At 32.0% G+C, this 22,771-nt stretch overlaps 1 protein-coding gene and 2 pseudogenes across 8 annotated transcripts in view; 2 read left to right on the forward strand and 1 right to left on the reverse strand.

Annotated features, from left to right (window-relative positions):
- Positions 1–2,185, reverse strand: part of LOC114172686 (phosphatidylinositol N-acetylglucosaminyltransferase subunit P-like) — a 3,399-nt pseudogene extending 1,214 nt beyond the window's left edge. Inside the window, exons 1-4 of the transcript XR_014986669.1 lie at positions 1,795–2,185; positions 1,409–1,484; positions 188–383; positions 1–2 (exon numbers count right to left, since the gene is read on the reverse strand). The exon at positions 1–2 is cut by the window's left edge and continues 71 nt beyond it. The product of XR_014986669.1 is annotated as a phosphatidylinositol N-acetylglucosaminyltransferase subunit P-like (transcript). The remainder of the gene's footprint in view (positions 3–187; positions 384–1,408; positions 1,485–1,794) is intronic.
- Positions 2,186–7,162: 4,977 nt separating this feature from the next.
- Positions 7,163–21,351, forward strand: LOC114172820 (uncharacterized). Of its 7 annotated transcripts, none has more exons than XM_085668595.1 (12): positions 7,163–7,524; positions 9,552–9,659; positions 10,407–10,649; positions 11,923–12,049; positions 14,068–14,206; positions 14,286–14,374; positions 15,061–15,392; positions 16,085–16,230; positions 17,020–17,188; positions 17,798–17,896; positions 18,168–18,250; positions 18,699–19,139. In XM_085668595.1, the coding sequence occupies exons 3-12, from the start codon at positions 10,407–10,409 to the stop codon at positions 18,823–18,825; spliced, it is 1,554 nt and encodes a 517-aa protein (XP_085524721.1). In that variant the 5' UTR covers positions 7,163–7,524; positions 9,552–9,659; the 3' UTR covers positions 18,826–19,139. The 7 variants fall into 7 exon arrangements, 5 of the variants coding, with proteins under 5 accessions (XP_085524721.1, XP_085524723.1, XP_085524719.1 ...); XM_085668593.1 differs by lacking the exon at positions 7,163–7,524 and adding an exon at positions 8,213–8,526; XM_085668596.1 differs by lacking the exon at positions 7,163–7,524 and adding an exon at positions 8,319–8,500.
- LOC114172823 (F-box protein At5g46170 pseudogene) lies at positions 7,531–8,654 on the forward strand (annotated as a pseudogene).
- Positions 21,352–22,771: the final 1,420 nt, after the last annotated feature.

Below are 22,771 nucleotides of genomic sequence, written 5' to 3' on the forward strand. Positions count from 1 at the left end.
AACTATTCACAAACGAAATATTAAAATACAATAAAAGTCAAAATCACATATGAGGATCATGAAAAACTTGGTTGCTAACTAAAAGTTACAATCATCACATATAATATTGCTATAGAAAGTCATATATAAGAGAGTATAGACAGAATAGGGTTAAAATTCTGAAGAGCAGAATAAAAGGGAAGAAGACCTGTAGCAACAATAGTGGTAATAGAACCTACAAAACCATAAACTTCAGAAGGCTTAGGGCCATGATCGCCAGACAATCCGAAGCCAGAGGTTTTGTCTTCAGGGTCAAAAAAGGACACAGTTGCCCTCCGCTTCTTTGACAGACTGAGAGTTCTTCTTGGACTGTTCACAGAGTGAGGACTTTCCATGTTGCGTCCCTTCAATTACATTTAAACTCTTAACAAATGCTCAAGAATAATGCAAATTTTGTTTCTTTTAATATCAAATTCAACAATAACGGGTACCAATAACTGCATTCACTAACACACGTTCAATCATACAAATGAGTGCATTCATCATTGTATTGAAAATCTGCCATGGTACTCTCCCATTTCCTTTCTCTATTCCGCTACATTGATAGGGCTGGCCCAAGCTATGGGTCATATTAGGGTCAAATTAGTGGACTGTTGGCCTCAGTTTAAGTCCAACAACTTCCTTTTTACGTAAAGCAAAATATAAAAAATATAACATTATCAACTAGAAAAAGGATAATGTAGCAATTATAAAAGGATAATAATACTAGAAAAATATAAAAAATATTTAAAATAGTATATAATATTATCAACTAATAATAATAACAATATTACAGTAAAAAATATAAAAAATTATTCATAACATCATATAATATTGAATTATTATGTTATGTATTTTAATATATTTTTTGTTTGAAATATACTCTTACGAAATTAAAATTACAGTTTACTTTGGTCAACTTGTGGCTATCTTGAGTGAGAGCATTAATGATCAACTTGTGGCTATCTTTTAAACTAGCAATATTCATTTTCGTAGCTTCTAAACAAACTGTTGTTGGAAGGTCCTAATAAGGTGTACAGCCTATTTCTAAGCTTCGTGGGACCTTGCTGGGTACGAATCTAATTGCTCATATCCACTACCTTACGTGGCTAAGGGATAACATATCATATCAGATTCACAGCTTGGATCCTAAACAGCCCCCTATTGCCCCAGCTTATCTATCTTAGCATCTTAAACTATAAACTCCGCAACAATTACATATACAAGTTGTTAAGCAAAACCACAATGCAAAAATAATAAACATAACAAAAAGAATTAATCATTAACAGCATTGCCATGCCAAACAGAAAACCAGTATCAGAAAACCTTATAAAATATTTCATTACATACATACGAAGCCAGGGCAATTTAATCAGCAACAAGAAATTACCAGAAAAATACTTTGGCCAAGAGCTTAAGCTATAGGTAGATAGTCTTGCTAACACTAGCAACCAGGCCCGAAAATCCTGCAATGTGTATAAAAAGATTTATCGTTAGACTCATTACAGGGCACAGACAACGTGAAATTCCGATCAGGTTGCGATGCTAATTTTTTTGCTAATAAATTACTCGACAGCAAGCAGTGGCTTAAAGTAAAATCATATATTTCTAACAAAAAAAATTATTATTTTATTAAAAATACGTAATTTCTGAAAATTCTATTCAAACAAAATGAAATGACAGAGAAGAGTACATGAATTAAAAGGTGAAAAAAGGAATTGCAGAAAATAATGAAAAATTCCAAGCCCTAATCCTAAATTTCTTTCCAATACTCACGTCACGTAAATCATAATTTGAATTTGATGGTTCTGAGTAGGGCTCGAAGTAACGGGTCGGTTCTTCTTCGCGGCATCCGGTGGCGGTGTTCTTCCAAGAGATGTGAATTCAGTTCTTCCCAATGCAGGTTCAATAGCGTTTCCCTTATCTAGCAATTGTAAATCTGTAATGAGAGAAATAGTAATTGTGCATTCTTTCTGTCAGTAAGGCTTGCCTCCAACACTTTTATCTTGTCTACGCTTTATGATTTCGAGGGTTTGGATGGGTTTCACGTTTTCGCTGAAGACGACGCCGGGAAGGTTCTAGAACAGACTGAGGGACTTGTTGGAGAGGAGGGAGGAGGAGTAACCAAGACACAAAGCGTTATTGTTGTGCCATTTTTATTTTTGTTATTTTTGGTGTGAGGATTTATGGATTAGGAAAATTACATTTGCGATTAAGTCTGGGCATTTTTCTGCACCTCCAAAATATTTTTAAATTCTCAAAATATCCTTTGACCATTTAAGGAAATTTATGGACATCACACCCCCAAAAATACTTCTGAAAGTCAAAATATATGATTTTCAGAAGTCAAAATATATTATCAGAAGTCAACTTTCAGAAGTCAAAATATATCACTGGAAGTCGACTTCCAGAAGTCAAAAAACTTTACGGAAGTAGACTTCCGTAAGTAAAATTAAATCAATTTTAAACATTTTTAATTCTTTTTAAAATTTATATTTTCTAACTTTTATTTTATTTCAATTTTTAAAAAACACGTATTAAAAATTATAAAACATATAAATTTTAAAAAAAATCACTTAAAAAAATATTAAATAAAAAATTGAAAAATAATTTAAATTAAAATAAAAAGTTAAATATATATATATATATATATATATATATATATATATATATATAAACGGAATTCGGACTTCTGTATATATATATATAAACGGAAGTGAAAATCTGTTTATATATATATAACGGAAGTCGACTTCCGGAAGTCAACATAATTTTGGGGGTGTGGTGTCTGTAGATTTTCTTAAATAGTCAAAGGATTTTTTTGGAAATTTAAAAAAAGTTTAGAGGTGTAGAAAAAATTTTGGAGGTACAAGAAGAAAGACCCTTAAGTCTGTCTATTTTTATACTTTGGGCTATTTTGTATTGGACCATGTTAAATGGGTACTTTGTATTGGGTCCATGTGAAATCCTTATAGGCGCTAAACTATTATGGTTTGATATTAAGTTAGGTTACTTGATTCTTGATATAAAAGTGAAAATTAATGCATTGTTAAACCATAATTGAATAGGTGAAAAATATTAGTCTTCATAATCTGTACTTTATTTCTTTAATTGGGAATCAATGTATTGTTAAATGGCTTCAGTTCGTGATTGAAAACTAATATTCATTTATACCATCCAAATTAATATATAAATTATATTGAATCAACAATAATGATTAAAAAGACATTATTTTAAAAATAGATATAACTTCCCTGTGAATAATTTTATTGGAGTATGCAAAACAGTTGAAGTTATGCCTGATTGTGATTTTTTGTTTTATTATTATTATTATTATTATTATTATTATTATTATTATTATTATTATTATTATTATTATCCTTTTTCACTGATCGTACATATGCATATTATTATCATAACAGAAACGTGTGTTATTAAAAATATAAATAAACTTAAGTTAAGGTTTCTTGGATGGATAGAGGTACAACTTCATCTTTTATTAAGAGAATGAACATGAACTTAATTGGTACTGTAGCTAATAAATTAATTTTTCCATGGTTTTATGGTTAGTTTATATACTTATGGACGAGATGACAAAACAAATATAAATTTTATTTTTATTATATATTGAAATGGCATTGATATCTTAAAAATTTGAAATTTATCACATATCAAGCCTGGAATGTAAGTGAACTATGTACATACAAAATTTTCTTGGTCATCTAACTAGAGATTGTCTCTCAGTCAGCATAGATAACATTAAGTTTTAACAAAATATTAAGAGAATTAAATAAAGTAATTTATTCATCTGCTCATACTTATTTAGATACTATAAATATAATATAATCAGGATAATATATGAAGTAAATTAATTACGTTTATTATTATTTAACACATTTTTTATGAATGTCTTCTGAAGACATAATTTTACAATCTTAATTTGGAACGATATCTAAATAATGAATATTTCAGTTTGAATATTGCTAGAACACATGTGAGTTATTTGTGAAAGTCTTTAAAGGTATATTTTATCCGCGTAAAGACTATTTATATGTTTTTACAACCTCAATTCAAAATTGAGTGATAATATATATTTCTAGACAAATAAATTTTATCTAATGTAATTTTTATTAATATATAAGAAAAAATTTATCAAATTTTAGGAAAAGAAATTAATATATTTAAAATACTTTTAAATATTTTTTAATTTTTTTCAAATATTTTTTATTTTAACAACTTTATTTTGTTTGTAATTAAAGTTTATTTATGTTTATCCTGATATTTTATATTATTCACTGTATTTTAATTTAAAATTTATATAATTATAAATATTTGATATATATATATATATATATATATATATATATATATATATTTGATATCATACTTATTTTTCATAATTTTTATTTCTTTTAAAATTAATTAATTTATATTGAACTAATATAAAAAAATTATACATTTAGTAATTTTTTTTACTGAATTATGTTTTAAGTACATGACAAATTTCATTATTTTCAAATCTTGCATGTAAATGTTTTTTTAATTATACGATGTGAGACATATTTTGCATTTCTCACTTTGCTTAAATATTATCATATAATATTATATAATATTTTATTATAAGTAAACATGATCCCTTAAAGATTTATTATATTTGATAAAAATTATTTAAAATTTAATTAATGTTATAAAATTATAAATACAAAATTTAAATTTTAAAATGTATAAAATACTTAACCACAAAATTATGAAATACAAAACTATAAAATTACAAAAATACAAAATTAAAAAGTCTACAAATCGATAATTTGATATTTTCATAACAATTTTACAATTTCATACTTTTGTGATTTTATAGTTTTGTAGTTTTTTAATTATCTATTTTTATAATTTTTGAATTTTTGAATTTTCTATTTTTATAAATTTTAACTTTATAATTTTATATTTCATAATTTAATAGTTACATACCTAATATTTTTATAATTTATATTTTGTATTTTATATTTTAATAATTTTAATTAAATTTAAAATTAATTTCCATTAAATATCATATATCTTTGAATAAAATTATTTTATTATGATCTCTCATAAATAAGATATAAATATTATATGATGATATTTAAGATAACCGTTTAAGATAATAGTTAACTCGCAAAGTTAACATAAACTTACAAATATTCAATTAAAAGTTATGAAATTTATGAAGAACTTGAAATATAATTAACCTAAATTATTTTTATGTCCAATTATTATTAATTACAGGAATAGAAAAGAAAAGAACATATATAATACATCACTACTAATATACTAAATATGCACGTGCTGTCTGTCAATAATTATCTTTTAACATTAATGATATTCTCTTCATAAAATGAATCCAATTCCAAATAATTATAAAATTGTTATTTTTTTAGTGTATGTAGTTAATAATGAATCTACATTATGGATAACTTCCGATGCAATTCACACCTCTTCTCTATTTTTTAGTATTATCAAAATTTTCAGATTCAATCATTATATTTATTTAAATTGTGATATGGTAATTCATATTATATGTATATAAATAACATGATTATTCATTATATATTTAATAACTTTTATTTAAAGTATCTCCAATATGAAAGTACTTTTTAAGACATAAATTCACGGAATAACAACAATTACATCCCAAATGGTTGCTTGGTCCTTGAAAATATAATAGCAACAAGTTTTGTCAATCAAACTAATGTACTTAAGTAAAAAAATAATAATGAATAAGAGAACTTTACTAAAAAAAACAACAACTATTCTTCAGTACACATATTAAAGCATTGCAGGTTCATCACAGCAGATAAATTTATTGCTATATATTTTAATGTTATAGATAGAGATATACAGATTAACACCACTTATTAGGTATACTATTGGTCATTTTTGTATATGTGTAACATCGTCTTAACTTAATTAAAAAATAAAACAATTAGTTATTTTAGTTAATAATATAATTTTTAAAGTACTGAAACCGGTGATGTCATTAATTCACTAAATTACCATTCATTTAATTAGCTAACATTAATTATTTTCTCCTTACCCTCACGAGAGAGATTGTCTCGTCAGCTTATGATTTTTTTTTATTGATAAAAAGTTGTAAAGTAATTATAAAATATTTAGAAAACAAATGAATAATAATAATTTTCTGAAAAGAAAAAAAAATCCTTAAATTATCTGTACAGGGACACGGGTAGTAAATAATTTTTAGTGTCCGTCCACTGATCTTCATCTGTTGAATTGATATTGATAATCCAAACCAAAATAATTAATTTAATGTGAATCAATCTAATCAATTAATGATCAAACGAACAATAAAGAAATATTTATTAAAATATTTGAAAAGCACATGTTAGTTTTGCGAAACTTAAAAGAGAGTTCAGAAAGCATATGCCATGAATGCACACATGCCACATGGTGCGCGTGTGTTCTGGTTTAGTTAGTGATTTCTTGGATCCAAATCTAAATTATGAGAAGAATGCTAAGTGCACATGGTTTATGATTCCTAATTGGGATACAAAATACATGCATTTTTTATACTTTTGAACAAGTTTTAGGTCATAACTACACCCTACAGATAGACAAATCAATATAACAATGTCATATAGTTGTTTAACATCATATAAAATCTTCAAAGTAATGCACTGTGAGAAATTTTGCTTAAAAAATACCCAAAAATATTTATTTACTTAATTATTTTTTAATTGAGTTCGTAAAAAAAATCAATGTGACAATATTTTATATTTATTAAATTGAAAAGTAGTCTGATTCGAGATGGTAGAGAAGACATAGAATGAGAATAGAACTCAAACTTTCAGTTACAGAGATTATTTACAATAACTGATAGCAAAGTTGGTCGAACTATTCAGTCAACCTATCAAATTAATTATCTGTGGGCTTGATTTAACTTAACATTATGATGTATTAATGTATTAGTTTATTAAAATTATATTTTGAAAATTTTCAGATTCCAACATATGAAAATTTGAATATGAATTTAGATAATTAAAAAATAAAGCAGAGAGAAGAGTGTGTTAATTGTGGATTTGAAAAATATAAAAGAAGATAGAAAGAGGTGTGTGAGTTAGATGGAGAAATAAATAATTTTGTGCAGTTGATGAAATTAGAGGGGAGAGAGTGGAGAGAGTGGAGTTAGAGAAGGTGCTTAACAGAAGATAAGAAAAAGGAGAAGAGAGGAAGAATGATGAGATGACACACAATCACACCCTCTACCACTGATCCACCTTTTTCCTCGACGCTATCTCTCTTTTTTTTTCTCTCTCTCTCTCATATATGTAAAGACAAAACCAAAACCGTGGATGTGTCTCCACAACCCACCATTTGCAGTCTCATTTTGCATCGCTTCCAATCTCTCTCTCGCTCTCTTTCAATCTCTGCTTATCCCTGTTTAGGCTTCAGACGTTGGTAGATCTGACGCAAACGAACCCCTAAATTGAAAAACCCTTGCGATCGGATCAGGTAAATTCATTTTCCCAATTTCTCTGCTCTCTCTGTGCAATGTCCTCTCAGTTGAGATAGGATCAGGTAAATTCATTTCCCCAATTTCTCTGCTCTCTCTGTGCAATGTCCTCTCAGCGCGCAGATCTAGCGTGCCGGATCTTCCCGGAACCCGATGCATCCCAAATCGACCACTTCGACCGCCTCCCGGATTCCCTCCTCCTCCTCGTCTTCAACAAGATCGGCGACGTAAAAGCCCTAGGCCGCTGCTGCGTCGTTTCTCGCCGCTTCCACTCCCTCGTCCCCCAGGTCGAAAACGTCGTCGTCCGCGTCGACTGCGTCATCTCCGACGACGACTCTTCTTCCTCCTCCGCCGCCTCCGACAAGTCCCGCGGCCCTTTCTGGAACCTCCTCCGCCTCGTCTTCGGCGGAATCGTTAAGCCCATCCAAACCCTCGGCCAGTTTCTCGGCCCCAAACGCCCATCCTCTTCCTCCCCCACCCCATCCTCCTCCATTGCCGTCGGCACCGATGATGACTCAGACGCCGGCGTCACGCACCACTCCCCCACTCAGGTCCTCAAAAACTTCAACGAGATTCGCCTCCTCCGGATCGAGCTCCCCAGCGGTGAGCTTGGCATCGAAGACGGTGTCCTCCTTAAATGGTGTACTGAATGTCCCATCGGTCAATCGGCCAAAACCAATCCTCAGGTCCATCTGGTTGGAAAAACTCGTACATAAAACACCAGAGACGACCTGGTAAATAAATTGCGTAGGTCCATTCCGACGGCAAGAGCCGCCGCTCGCCCTCGCCAACTACTGCTGGTAGTGCGGTACCTGAGCCCTAAGCTGTCAGTCGCCACTTTAATAGGTCTCAAATTCAGTCCTTCGAAATCAAGTTCGTGCGTGAAGCACGAATCTTCAACTAGAAATTTGAGAAGCTCAAACCCGCTGCCGAGGAGGTCGAGCACGTGGTGGCGCTAATGCTTCCCCTGTGAAGGTCAAAGACGGTGTTGTGATTGTCCTGTGAGATTTTTATCGTCATTCATTATAAAATTGTAGACATTTGTTTATTTTGATACATTTTTGTGTTTGGGATTGGTATTGGTTTGGGTTCTGAGATTTTCAGTGATATGATATGGTTTTCCAGTGAAGTTGTAATTGCACCTTTATTGTGTGTTTATTGGTTTAGGTCTTTCCTATATATATATATGTGATTATGTGATGGATTTGTTTACAAATAAAACAGTCAAGAATTACAGAGTACATTGAAAAATTTTGGAGAAGGGTTTTGGGTGAAGATAAAGAGTGAAAGAGATCTAGAGATAGGGAGTGAAATGGGGTCCATTGTTTGTATAAGTGATTTGTTTGGTGGTTATTTTGTGATTTGTGTAATGAGTAATTGTAGTATTGCAGACATTACTAGTAAAAAATGAAGACAACATTACACTAAAATAACTTCAACGAGAGCTTTGTTACCTTTTAATATTATTTCTTTTTTATGCTTATTGAGTTTTTAAATGATTGAAGTTGTAATATGCTAGAGTTGCTCATGCCTAATCAATTTGAAAGTCTTGGAGCCAAGCATCAGTAATTTGCATATAAATGTTGCCAAGAGAAAAGAATGTACTTTACTTTTGAGTGAAATGAAAAGAACAGTCTTTTGATAACATGATAACATGATTTGTCTTAGTTGCCTACTTTGTGAAAGAGCTATGGTGTAAGCATTTTAATTATTGAGAAATTTTTTAGCACAATACGATGTGAGCCATATTATGAAACTCTAATTTCTGTGTGCAGATTTATGATTTACTAAAAGAGAATCACGTGGTTTGTCTTGTATGCAGCTTTAAGTATCCATGCTTATATGTCTTTTAGCTTTAAAGTTATTGTATTCTTTGTTATTTCTCTCTGATAATGCTTGAATGGTATGCTGCTAGCCTTTATGTCAACATATTCTGTTTTGTGGAAATAAAATTTGGAATGAAATGTTTCTCCTCCCTTTGTTTACCTTTATATCAAACAATAGCCCCATCTTACCTTGTGTCTAGGCCTAACCCCAAGTTTCAATCCGGGGATTATTCTGCAAGTGGTTCTTACTTCAATTAAGGATTGCGGCTTAAATTGATTTTTTTGGGTCTTCTCAGCCAAAACTGGAGGTAATTCATCCTTAGTCTTTCTTAAACTTATGGTTCTAAGCAAATATCAAAGAACACTTAGATTATGCACTTAGATTACACATGTTTATTGCATTTATTATTGATTTAAAGATTAAAATTTGTTTTTACTTCAATAGATATTATTTAATGTAGTTCTAATTTTATATTTTTTGTTTGTTATTCATATTTGTTAAGAGATAGTTTTGGTTACGTGGAAATATTAGCATTAAATGGGACATCTTATTTAAAATTTATGAGGGTTAAAATTAACAATTCTTTAAAGGAATTGAAAACCTAATGAAGTTAAATTTAGAATCATAGAAAGGTGTAAAGAAATAGGAAAGGAAGTCACCCGTAACATTAATGTAATTGAATATATAATATTTTTCACTTTTCATAATATGAATATGTACCAACTTTTACTTTTAACATTTTGTGTCATTAGGTTTTTTATTTTATAATTGAGATTGCGAGAAATCACTTAGTTATTAAAAACTTCTGTTTTGACCTTTTGTTCATACTTGATACATTAGATAGTATCTGGATTTTAATAATATACTATAGCTAGGGTCACTTGGTTAAGTTTATGATATGAAGTTTGTCTTAATCAGTTTGACTGATTGTTAATTGATTCTGAGTGATTAATCATGTTTTGGACATCTTTGTAATTAAAAAAGAATTAAGGTAATTGTATATGTAGTTTCATGGTAGACACATGTTGAACTGTGACTATTGGCTTATTCATAGATGCTACCATCATCCACTGTTCTGTCTCTCGCCGGTGCTGGCACCGTATTGACGGTGATTTTTTCCGGCGAATTGGGTCATCTCAAAGCCAAGTGTTCTCCCAGACCCAGAAAGGTTTTCAGCCGTTGGTGCATAAAGGAGCTTTATTTACAGCAACACTCCATCAATGGTTTCAAGTCCAAGAAGCAAAACTCACTTTCAAGCTTCGCATTCGGTAAAAAAGCCGAAGACAGCTTTTTCTCGGTAAAATATAATCTTGTTCCTTGCAATTTTCGGTTTTTTTTTTTTAAATTGTTGATTAATTTAATATAGCTGTATAATATCATTTTAAAGTCCAGTTACAGTTTGGATAACATTTAGCACTTCATAAATCTTCTGGGTTGAGTTTGAATTTTGGGTTCCAAGGGAGAAAAGACTTAGATACAATACAAGTATCCTTTTGTTTATATTTGGAGTTTTACCTTATTAACATATATTGATTACCAACCTTTATTATGACAATTATTGATTTGAAACTCCAATTCTGGTTGGAAAACATTATAACTACCTAAGGAACAACAAAGTTTTGTCTTCCAGAAGGTGACGAATTGAAAATTTGAAAGCTTACTTTTATAAAATGTTGACTTAGGCATGTGTTCCGGTCTGGAATTAGGGACCGAACCAGAACTGGGAATCAACTCTGCCATCAAAGACCCCCCCTCTTTCACCCGTCCCTCATATATATATAGGGTCTTTCAGTCTTCAAATGGCTATCTTACTGCCAGATCTTTAGCTAACCAACCTACCCACTTCTCCACTATTCTCTCCTGAAATCTCGCATGGGGGTGGTTATTCCTAAAATCCAGGGATATTTGTTTGTCACCTCGGCCACCTCGGCCCAAATGCTAGTCACCTCGGTGACCTCGGTCCAAATGTTCGTCACCTGGGTCACCTCGGCCCAAATGCTCGTCACCTCGACCACCTCGGCCCAAATGCTCGTCACCTCGGCCTGTGACTGAAATTCGTTGTTTTATGATAAATATTGATCGAGTCAGAATCCAAATGAGCATGTTGAGGTCGGCCATTCCCTGGACGGTACATCATGCAATTGTTTGCTTTGAAGTTTTCAATTATACAAATTTAATTCACCTATTTCACCCTGATTTTGGTGAAAAAAAAAAGAGTATTAGTTTTCATGTCCTTTATCATCATGACAACAAGTGAACCTTGTCATCTTCGCCACATTTCTTTTTCCAATCCCTTTGTTATTCATCGCTATATATTCTAGTCTTGAAAACAGTGTACCTTATGAACTCACTTGGATGTTAACTGCTAATATTGAGAATATAGGTCAATTGTCTTTTATAGGACTCTTTCACATTTTATTTGTTTGTATGCTGCATGGATTTATAACATCAAATTTCAACTGACACCCTTTCTAAGGAAATTTAGATACTTTTGTAAACTTTGTCATGTTAATTGCAGTTGATGATCATCATTAAGGGGACGTAAGTAACAAAACTTGTGTACTTTGCAGGATGTAAATGAAGACACAGATGACATGTATGAAGATTTAATTAATAATTATGGAAAAGTGGTATTTAGTAGAAAAGACAAAAAGCCTGCTAGCGCAGAGATTGATGATGATGCTGAAAGCCTGTCATGTAAGCTGAAAAGAAGTCTTGTCAAAGAATTTATTTCCACCTTGTTTACATTCATGTACAATCTGTCTTTCAACCTTTTGGATTATATCAGGTTTCTTTAAGAAGATTCATCTGTCAGACTATCTGAAGGATGATAAATTACATAAGAATCTTGTAAAGCAATTTAGGAATAACAATATTAAAAAGTAGGGAGTTCATTTCTATAGTTTTTAGGTAGGTATATTACTTAGAGATTTAAAAATATATATACAATTTTTGGAGGTTATGCAGCGGGAACTTGGTTATTGTGGTGTGCTTAAGTCACACATTGAGTAACATGGAATCTTTGGTGGAGTATTTAAGTGCTTTGTTCTTGCTCGCTTAATGGCTAACTTTTGAGGTTGAATTTCCAAGTGTTTTAGTACTTATGAATTGGTATCAAAGCTAGTTGTTGGTGTGTCATAAAGAACTATGGATGTTCGATTATGTATTGAAGTGAATGGTTCTCTCTCCTTAATAGCCTAGACTTTTAGGGTGTGTTCCCCAAGTACACAGATACACATGCAACTATGAAACATAAATTCTGGGAGAATAAAGTTGAAATAAATTAATGCAGAAGAAAATAAGAAATATTCTTGCTGCCATGGGGCTGTAAAAGGAAGTGAATACCCATAAATACCCTGATCTGCCTTCACCTTTGTTGGGTGATTGGAGCCTCATTTAAATAAATAACCTAAGCTCCAATGTTTTTACTGGACTCAGCTTGTTTGATATTTTGAATTTGTTTAGTTTATCTATTTGTTGGTGAAATTTTTTTATTGATATCGTTGTTTAACTGATAAATGTAATCGTTTTCATGTGTGGTTGTAAACAAAATCATGGTACTTACCATGCCTCCATGGCCACTCTCCACCATATACCTGTTGTGCTTGAATTTGGCCAGGCTTTCAGTTCTGTGTCATTCTGACTTAATTGATGAGTAAGTAGATTCTGTATGTAAGAATATTACTACATATGTGTGAACACAGTTAATCTCCATGTTAATTGTTATAACATTAAACATATACAAATAAATTTTAGTGGTACAGTTATAATTTTATTAAGTACTTGAGTCAATCTTCTTTGTGTGTTTCGAAGTAGAAAATCCTCTGCTAACACCTAATTTGTACATATGTTTTCTCACATTAGTTTTTACTTTTCTGTTTAATGTTCTGTACCATGGAATCTTTCTGTAAGATCATGTTATTTTCCCCTGAATACTAATACAAGTGTGTTCATGATAGGACTAGGAAGGTATATGTTAGGAGGAAAGTTGTTAAAAAATAGGTGGTTATAGGTTGTTGTCTGGTAGTTTGGAGGGGGGAGAGACTTTCAATGGAAGTTTATATATAGGGATAGGTAGCCTTGTCTTAGAAGGAAGGTTTTTGTAAAGGGGAGTGAACAGGATTATTGCTATCCTGTGTGAGGAGGGAACAATGTCCCTGGAAGCTTTGTACGTGTTACTTTGTTGGTTACAATCGAATAATCATAGGCTATTCAGTATCTTCGAGTGTGATATCTTTTTCTGTGTGCGAGTGCCGATAAACTGGTTTCACTTATCTAGAAACCTAACGGTTCAACTGTTGGAAAAACTAGTTCAGTTACTTTCTTCTTATACAAAACTATTTAAGAGAGGGAGAAATATAATGAGCCTCAAATACTGTCTAATTACTAAGTGTCATATTTGTAGTTGCTATGGAACTGGCTTCGGTTGCAAGCAAGGTTAAGGCAGCAGATATAAAGGTCTTGTTTGTGAAGCCACTTGTTTACTTTGTTGGTTACAATGGAATAATCATAGCCTATTCAGTCTCTTGGAGTGTGTAATTATTAATATCCTTTTGTGTGTGCGAGTGCTGATAAATTGGTTTCACTTCTCTCGAAACCTAATGGTTCAACTGTTCGAAAAACTAGTTCAGTTACTTTCTGCTTATACAAAACTATCAGAGGGAGAAATATAATGAGCCTCAATAGTGTCTAATTGCTAAGTGTCATATTTGTAGTTGCTATGGAATTGGCTTCGGTTGCAAGTGAGGTTAAGGCAGCAGATATAAAGGTCTTGTTTGTGAAGCCACTTGTTTACTGGACCCGATTTTTTATCATAGCTACAGCATTTTCCCATCCGCAGATTGATGCTATCGGGTAAGGGCTTTGTCACTGATATCTTTGTACTGAGAAGGCAATGTTTGAGGATTTCATTTTTGTTGATATTGCGTTTTAGGTCCAGGATGAGAGATCGAACTGAGAAAAAATATGGAAAAATTCCAACAGGAGATACAAAGCCCAACTCATGGACCCTGTTGGACTTCGGTAAGTGATTTTAAATTATAATATAGCATAACCTGCTAATAGAAATCTTGTTTTCACTTAAGAACAAAGCTTTACATGCCAATGCCATCGTACTCCAACCTCCCTTCTAATAGGTACCATGTAGTGCTGCCACTCAAATTGATGCCATCTTACTAAAGAACGTGTTTCTTAAGTTTTATATCTTACATTTCTAGCCAGTTTCTTTTATGATGAAAAGAAGAAAACTTTTAGAAAGGGAGGAACTTCATTTTCTTGAAGGATAAAATATCCACCTGAAAATTAACGAAGAACAGAGCCTGCTGCAAAAAGCAAGAGTACATCAATACAGTAAAGCCCTTTAATTGTCTCCATTTACCCGAAGAAATCCCTTGAAGTTGGCCATTGCACTCCAACAAGATGTATAAAGCATACACATGCAAAGACAAAACTTGTTAAATAGTTTGTACTCCAACATGATGCAACAACATAACTCAGAAGATTCTACCCTCTTTGATCCCACCAGAGCCGTTTTAGCCAATCAACAAAAAATTGTGTCCGAATCCAAAAAGCCTATATAACCGTTGTATTATACTTTGTGACAGCAAAAATTACGACATTTCAGGAAACCGTCGCTCAAGTAAATAACGACAGTTAAAAATGACATAAATTACAAAAATAAACGTCGGTATTTACATGTTTTTTTGTAGTGAACATGCTGTTGGCTCAACCCATTTTCTTCTCTCCCAACTTTCCCACTCTCATCAAGAAGACAAATTTGAGAGCTTCACTTCAGCCCCACAACAATTTTCCTCCTCTCAGAGTTTCACAAATGCCAAAACCACTTGGTGTGAGAGCAAGACCCAAAACCCTGTTGGCTCCGCTTCAGAAAAAGAGTGGTGTCCAAATCTGCCATAGCTTCAAGAAAGAGAGCGAAGTTGGTGGGAATGACGAAAGAGACTGGACAACCTCCTTTTTGCTCTTTCTCCTGTGGGCAGCACTCATCTACTATGTCTTCTTTCTCACCCCAAACCAGACCCCGGTATGTTCTTCACTCTTTTTTCCATTTTGGAATACGCTAATCGTAATATATGTTGTATTTTCGAACCAAGATTGGATATTCGTATGTGTATTACTTGTGATTTGTTTATATCAGTTCATTTGAGAATGAAAAATAATTGTAGAAGAAATATAATCTCCACCACAACAACAAAACCTTCTAATATTATTTGAGAATCAAAATTATAGTTATTATCCACAAAAGGATTTTTGCTAGAATCGTTGGCAAAACTAGTTGAGCTGAGGGAAACTAGTGGCAGGTCTAAAGAGATTCAACAATGTTAGAGTCCCTCATGGACTAAAATAGGAAATCAATATACTGTGTAGGATCTTTAAGGATTCAATATACTCTTTGGTCCTCTTATAAGAGCAAAGAAGTAGTCGGTGGCGAACCCAGAGTCATTATAAGGTACATAGTTGCACCTCCACATTTTTGTGAAATTACAATTACTGTATTAAACTTTTATTCTTTTACAGCCTTAAATTTATGTATTGACCCTGCAGTTGAGTGAGAGACTCATATATTGATGTAAGAGTATGTGATTATACTCAATGCCCCCCACTTGTCCAGGGTCTTGGATTCATCACAGAAAGTAGCCTTTGCAGTTTTATCTTCCTATGCTTTTATTTTTCCTTTTCTTTTGACTTAACCTGTGAGGTTTTACTTTCTTTCAGTCAAGGGATTTATATTTCCTGAAAAAGCTCCTGAATCTGAAAGGGGATGATGGTTTCAGAATGAATGAAGTGTTAGTATCATTGTGGTATATAATGGGCTTGTGGCCATTGGTATATAACATGCTCTTGCTTCCTACAGGAAGAAGGTACTTTCCTTTGATATATATATATATATATATATATATATATATATATATATATATATATATATATATATATATATATATATATATATATATATTTGTCCAACATAAGTAATATGTTTCTTTCATCAGATTTCAAGCCACTCATAAACCTCTATCTTTTAGTTGTGTTATGAAAATTTATAGTTCTACGAATTGAGCATGACTAGAAGAACATAGAGAAAAGAGGGAACCTTATGGAAGAAACTTTTCATTTAACCTTTTAAGCTTATATAAATTCTTAATATCTTTCACTAGAACTGGTAAAAGAAAAGTAAAAGGAGAAAACAACAAATCTAATTATATGATTAATATCAGTAAGCACCACGTTGTACCAAATCATTCATGTATCATACTATTCAGTGTCATTTGACTTAGAACATTAATTTTAAGCCTAATTCAATCTTACAAAATAAGTTTGTATGGTAGAGTTCGCATCCATATATATATATATATATATATATATATATATATATATAAATATGTATATTTATAATTTGATCATATTTTTAGTCCATGCGAGATTTCTAACCATTTCAGATTCAATAGATGATACAAATTGCTGCCTAGTTGAATCGTACAACAAAAATTGTGAACCATAAACATTGAATTAATTTGCAAATACATAGTTTATTAAGCCTTGCCGCCCTCCCTTGTGCCAGCATAAATACAATAATTTGTGTTTTCTTATGTATATGTCCTATTTGACAATACCTGAAGCTGGTTTCATATCTTCCTTTTGTTGTTCTACAGCTCAAAAAACAGTATTCCTGTATGGCCCTTCCTGATACTTTCATGTTTTGGAGGTGCATATGTACTTCTTCCTTATTTTGTACTTTGGAAACCGCCAGCACCTCCTGTTGAAGAAACTCAGCTTAAAACATGGCCCTTGAATTTTCTGGAATCAAAAGTAACTGCATTGGTAATGCTCATCTCAACCTGATTCCATGGTTAGGTGATTTTGCATGATCATAAGAAAAAACAGCCCATTTGCAATCTCATGTTTATCATTGGCGAAACACTTAAAATGCAGTGTAGATTTGAGTTATAAAATGATTAAAAAAAGCCATTGCAGAGGTTGCCCCTTAGTGTTTTATATAAAAACATCATAGTTGTATGTCATTAGAAAACACACACACAACCTGCTGCATACATTGGTGCAGTGAAAGAAAAATATTTGGAAGGTTTTCATATTCAACTGCTTTTAGTCTTATTGTTTGATGGAATCAATCTATTTTTAACGTTTTGGATTCCTCTTCCTATTCTTTTCATTCTTAAACTTACCTGATCAATAAAAGCAGAATATGATCATGATGAAATTGAACAACCATGATGATTTGGAATAGTTTTCAAAAGGCCCTCTATTAGTCCTCATTGAAAAACTTTCTTCCTAGACATGCTTGTCAGCATGCCCCTTTTATGGAAGATCCATGGGAATAGCCCTATGGACAAATGTATAGCATAATCTCAGTAGTCTCTTCTTTTTAATTTATTTTATTGAAGGATGTAACTTATCGTACTTGCACATCAGATATCACTTGTTGCAGGGGTAGCCATCATAATTTATGCTGGTTTAGCTGGACAAGATGTGTGGAAAGAATTTTACCAGTACTTTAGGGAAAGCAAATTTGTAAGTTCATACCCACCATTTCAACAAGTTGGCATGACTATTCATTGTATTCATTATATAAGCATTAGCAGTGTCATAGACTTTTTCAATCTTGTTATCGTGATCTTTGCTAAATGAAATGCTAATGTAAATTCAACAATTGCTGGTCTACTAGGCCAAGTTCATGACTACATTAGAATGCAGTTCTTAGACTTCATGTTCATGATTTACACTGTTCATTTTTCATAAAATTGGAAATGTTAGGTGCTAAGGTTGAGTTTTCATATTGCAGATTCATATTACCTCCATTGATTTTATTGTACTTTCCACATTTGCACCATTCTGGGTATACAACGACATGACTGCACGAAAATGGTAAATTACTTGCCATATAAGTTCTTAGTTTAATTTTTACATTCAGTTCCTAGTCCTAGTTATATACTTCATCCGTTCCACTGCGATTTTAGTTATTTAAAAAAAATTCCAAATTGACTGATGCTCTCACGTTCCAATGAAGTATTAATTCTTTCTCTTCCTAGTTTATCCTCAAATTAATCACTCTTTTTTTCTCATTCAGAGCAATTTATTTATTAAAAAAGTGAGACTATTTTAGCAAAATTATTTCAAAAAGTGATATACTTATTATTCTTAATCTGTGTGAGAAGTGTCAACCTAGTTGAGATTAGAGTCGAGACAATGATGTTTTGGTTACCTATTTTGATTAAAAAAAACCTGTGTGTGAAAACCTTAAACTGCAGTTATTGTGGAACGGAGGGAATAAAAGACAATGTAGCACATATTTTAACGCTAGTCTAATTTGCAGGTTTGACAAAGGTTCTTGGCTTCTTCCCATATCATTGATACCATATTTAGGGCCTGGTTTGTACCTTCTCCTACGGCCATCATTATCAGCAGTGTCCATTTCGCAAACTCCTGTTGAACCAGAGTGAAATTACATGTGACGACTGCCAATAATACAAGTGCACACTTTCTATGCAACAAAAATGGATCTGGTTTCAAGTTTGGTTCAAGAAAGTAATTTCATTCTACGCAGTTCACAACAAACTGACATTAGCTACATTTTTATTATTAGATGGGATCCAGTTTCAAAGAAAAAACATTGTTTCTGTGACATCACTTAGCCAATCATAATTTTTTTGCTCAGGTAACTCAAGGAAAAAATCCATCTCTCAGCACTTTGTTGCTAACTGTGGTGTCAATGAAGTTAGTATAACAATAATATCCATAGTTATACTTTCCTGCATATGACATACTCAATTAATTATCTTTTAAATCAATTACTATCTTATAATTGATTATTGTCTTATATATTTAAATAATTAGTAATTATGTTACAAACCAAAGAATATAGTGATAAAAAAGAACAGAGAAAGTGAGGGCACTGTGATTTGTATGTTATTTGCAATGAAAAGGAAACTACAATAGGAGGAAACCTCCGATTGCCCAGAGCATAGCTCCGATAACAGAGAATCACATAATGCCTTGCCCTTTTTGCCTCATCAGACTAAGTAACAGAAACTACTCTCTCACCTCTAGCGACCTCTCCACTTACTCATGCCACCTCAGCATCCCCATTTCCCTTCTTTCTTTTGCGCACATAAACCTTCCATATCTTAGGTGTCATATGCCCCTCATGGACCAATGGCTCTTTTAGCCCATAAACTTGTTGGGTTTCCAACAACGTCACTCCCTTCAACAACAGGCTTGTCCTCAATTGGAAAGGAAAAGAGAGGCAAAGAAGAGTTACTCACCTAACCACTACTATAATCACTCATGGAAGGAAAAGGATAAAAAGAAACATGATAAGTCCCTTTCTAAGTTTCACCAAGAACCACCAAGTAAAAGTAAGTCACCAAGTGGTCATACTCTCCATTCCACTTCTCAAAGATTAAGTTCCATTAAATGTTTTAAATGTTTAGGTATGGGCATATTGCTTTGACTTGCCCAACTAAAAGGACTATGATCTTAAAGAAGAGTGATGATGTTGATAGTGAGCACCCATCTCCCCATTCTCCTTCAAGAGAAGAATCTTCTTCCTCTAGTAAAACTAAAACTTGTGAGGGAGTCTCTATGTTAGTGAGGCACATGATAGACCAAGTTCAAAGTGAGGTAAGCCAACTCAAAGATAAGACATTTTTCAAACAAGATGCATCATTAATAAGTGGATTTGCTCTTTAATTATTGATGGAAGAAGTAGTACCAATGTGGTTAGCACAAGGTTGGTGGAAAAACTTAGCTTAGAAATCATTCCTCATGCTAAGCCTTGCAAGCTTACTTGGATAAGTAAGGAGGGAGAAATAAATGTCAATAAACGAGTCCTAATTAACTTTTCAATAGGAAGCTACAAAGATGAGGTCCTATGTGATGTTCTCATGGAAGTCACACATATCTTACGAGGTAGGCCATGACAATTTGATGAACAACTTTACATGATGGCCATACCAACAAATACATTTTTTTCATACATGGGAAAAAGATCACTTTACTACCTCTATGATTTCTAGTAGTTAATAAGGATGAAAATATAATAAAAGAAGAAAAAGAAGAAAAAGAAAAAGGGCAAGTCTTTACCAAGGTGTTAGTTGCCTACAAAAAGAGTTTTCCAAAGCAAGATGTGCACCACCATTCTTCCTCTTCTTCCCAAACCAAGAAAGAAGAACAAAGGCACAAGCAAGAGAGGAAGAGTGGCTTATAAAAGTAACATGGCCTCTCCAAGGCTAGGGTTGGAACCCTTAGAAAAGATGGAGAAAGATCTCAAGAGAAATTACTTCCTCAACTCAAGTCAAGCTCCATCAACAAGGGTTTCAAGAATTTGAGGTCAAATTCTCTCAAAGAAGGGGAGGATGATGTAGGCTTGACCCTTACCAAGGATAGTGGCCCAAGACATATGGTTTGGAGAACCCATATGTTTAGATAGGGAGTTACCTAATCCCTTCCATTGTCTTAGCTTTCATTATGTTTGAATTTTCCTAAGTTGACTTTGGTTGACTTGACTTTGATGGACTTGTTGACTATTGACTTGAGTTGACCTTAGTTGACATGGTAATCCTTATTTATTTGTTTTGTAGGTTTGCTTATGGTAATTAGGAGAGAATGAACACTAATGGGAGTGGATTAAGACATGTCTACATGGAAAGCATAAAGCATAAAACATGTGTGATGTGGATGAGAGAGGAAAACATAAAGCATAACACATAAAGCAACATGAGCATATGGTCCTCCTTGTACCTTGGACGAAATTCACACAAAGAGACCACCTAGTCTACTCCATTTTTGTCATCTTATGTATTAGGTTTAACCTAGTTTCTAGAGGCTAGAGTTTTGTAATTGTTTAGCTACCCTTTTGCACTTTTGGTTTTTGTTTAGAGGCCCCTATAACTTTCTATTTAAGGGGTGCTCTTTGACATGTACGATGGTTGATCAATTTGAGTATTTTCTATATTGTTTCAACCACATTTTCGTGAGCTTTTCCTCCAAGGAGTGGAGGTTCTCCTTTGCCTTGTCTTAAGTAATCAAGTGACGACACAACATCACTTATCTCCAAGGGTTGGTTAGCCTTATGGCCCCACTATGAGTGGCATGCTCCCTTGCTCCATTACCATCTTCTTATGCTTCCATATTCTTCTTGTTTTCCTTCATTTTAATTTGGCAATTGTGTTTGTGTTGTTATCTTGTTTCATTTTCTTGTTCAAATCATTGCTCTCCTTCTATTGAACACCAAGAGTCTTTGTTCTTGAGATAATTTTATCAATGGCATACTCACACCACCATTATGATTATTTTGTCTAACTTCTATTAATTGATTAATGTAAATTAGATTATAATTGATTAAAATTATGATATTCATACAATATTACAGTAATATTAGTGTTATTGGATTATTGTTATGTTCCATCAAATGCCCTGATTTTATCAATATGGAATCTGTCACGATTTGGAAGATATTATCCCATGAAACTGATTGATTATGTGATGTTTTGAATGTTCCGAGCTTCATCACAACATTTTAGAATATGCAACTTCAATCATGTGCACTATTAATGACATGAATCTTATGTTTTTGAAAGAACCTCAAGGTGTAGTTGGATAGAGTATTCTAATAAAGCAATTCATTTTTTTTGGAGAATTTAAATTTTTTTGTAATGAAATGCTTTGTTTGAAAAGAGAAATTAAAAAATATTTAAAATATAAATATTTTTTAAAGTATTTCAATTAGTTAAATTATTAGAAATTTAAATACCCTTAAAATAAGTAGAATTTGAAAAAAAAAATTTCTTTCACGACCTTACACTCTGAACTAATACTTAAGTTGACTAATACGTTTTAAATTTAATTTAAAATTTTTATACATTAAAATAAAGACTTAATTATGTTTTAAGTCTCTCTTTGGGAACTTTTAATTGGCGTCCCCAATAAATTGTTATGGTCTCTCCTTCAAATTTAAAACTTTTCAATTGAATCCCTACTCTTAAGTGTGTCTGTTAACTTTATGATGTGACAGTTATCTTGCACTCTCATTTTCCATAAATGTTACAAATATTATTTGTTACAAAAGACGGTTATGACTTGATCTTTTCCTATATTGATTGCATTTAAAGAAAATAATTTTTAAATTTACAAAAAAGTTGCAAAAAAAAATTATAAAATATAAAACATGTAACTCGAAAATTATAAAAAAAAATTAAAAATATAAAATTACAAAAATTAACAAATTATAAAAATATATAATTCCATAATTACAAAATTACAAAATATATAAATATATATTTTATTTATAATTTATAATTTTATAATTTTATAATTTTATAATTTTATAATTTTATAATTTTATAATTTTATAATTTTATAATTTTATAATTTTATAATTTTATAATT

Source organism: Vigna unguiculata, chromosome 11 (genome assembly GCF_037176805.1).
Source record: "Vigna unguiculata cultivar grain cowpea cultivar isolate G323 ecotype 2 chromosome 11, ASM3717680v1, whole genome shotgun sequence".
NCBI classification, from domain to species: Eukaryota; Viridiplantae; Streptophyta; class Magnoliopsida; order Fabales; family Fabaceae; genus Vigna; species Vigna unguiculata.

What these genes read in the sequence shown, in the direction of transcription:
- LOC114172820 (XM_085668595.1), top strand. Translation starts at nt 10,407, where the DNA reads ATGCTACCATCATCCACTGTTCTGTCTCTCGCCGGTGCTGGCACCGTA. An exon ending in CCGAAGACAGCTTTTTCTCG is followed by an intron (nt 10,650 to 11,922) that starts GTAAAATATAAT and finishes TGTACTTTGCAG; the next exon opens with GATGTAAATGAAGACACAGA. An exon ending in CCGCAGATTGATGCTATCGG is followed by an intron (nt 14,207 to 14,285) that starts GTAAGGGCTTTG and finishes ATTGCGTTTTAG; the next exon opens with GTCCAGGATGAGAGATCGAA.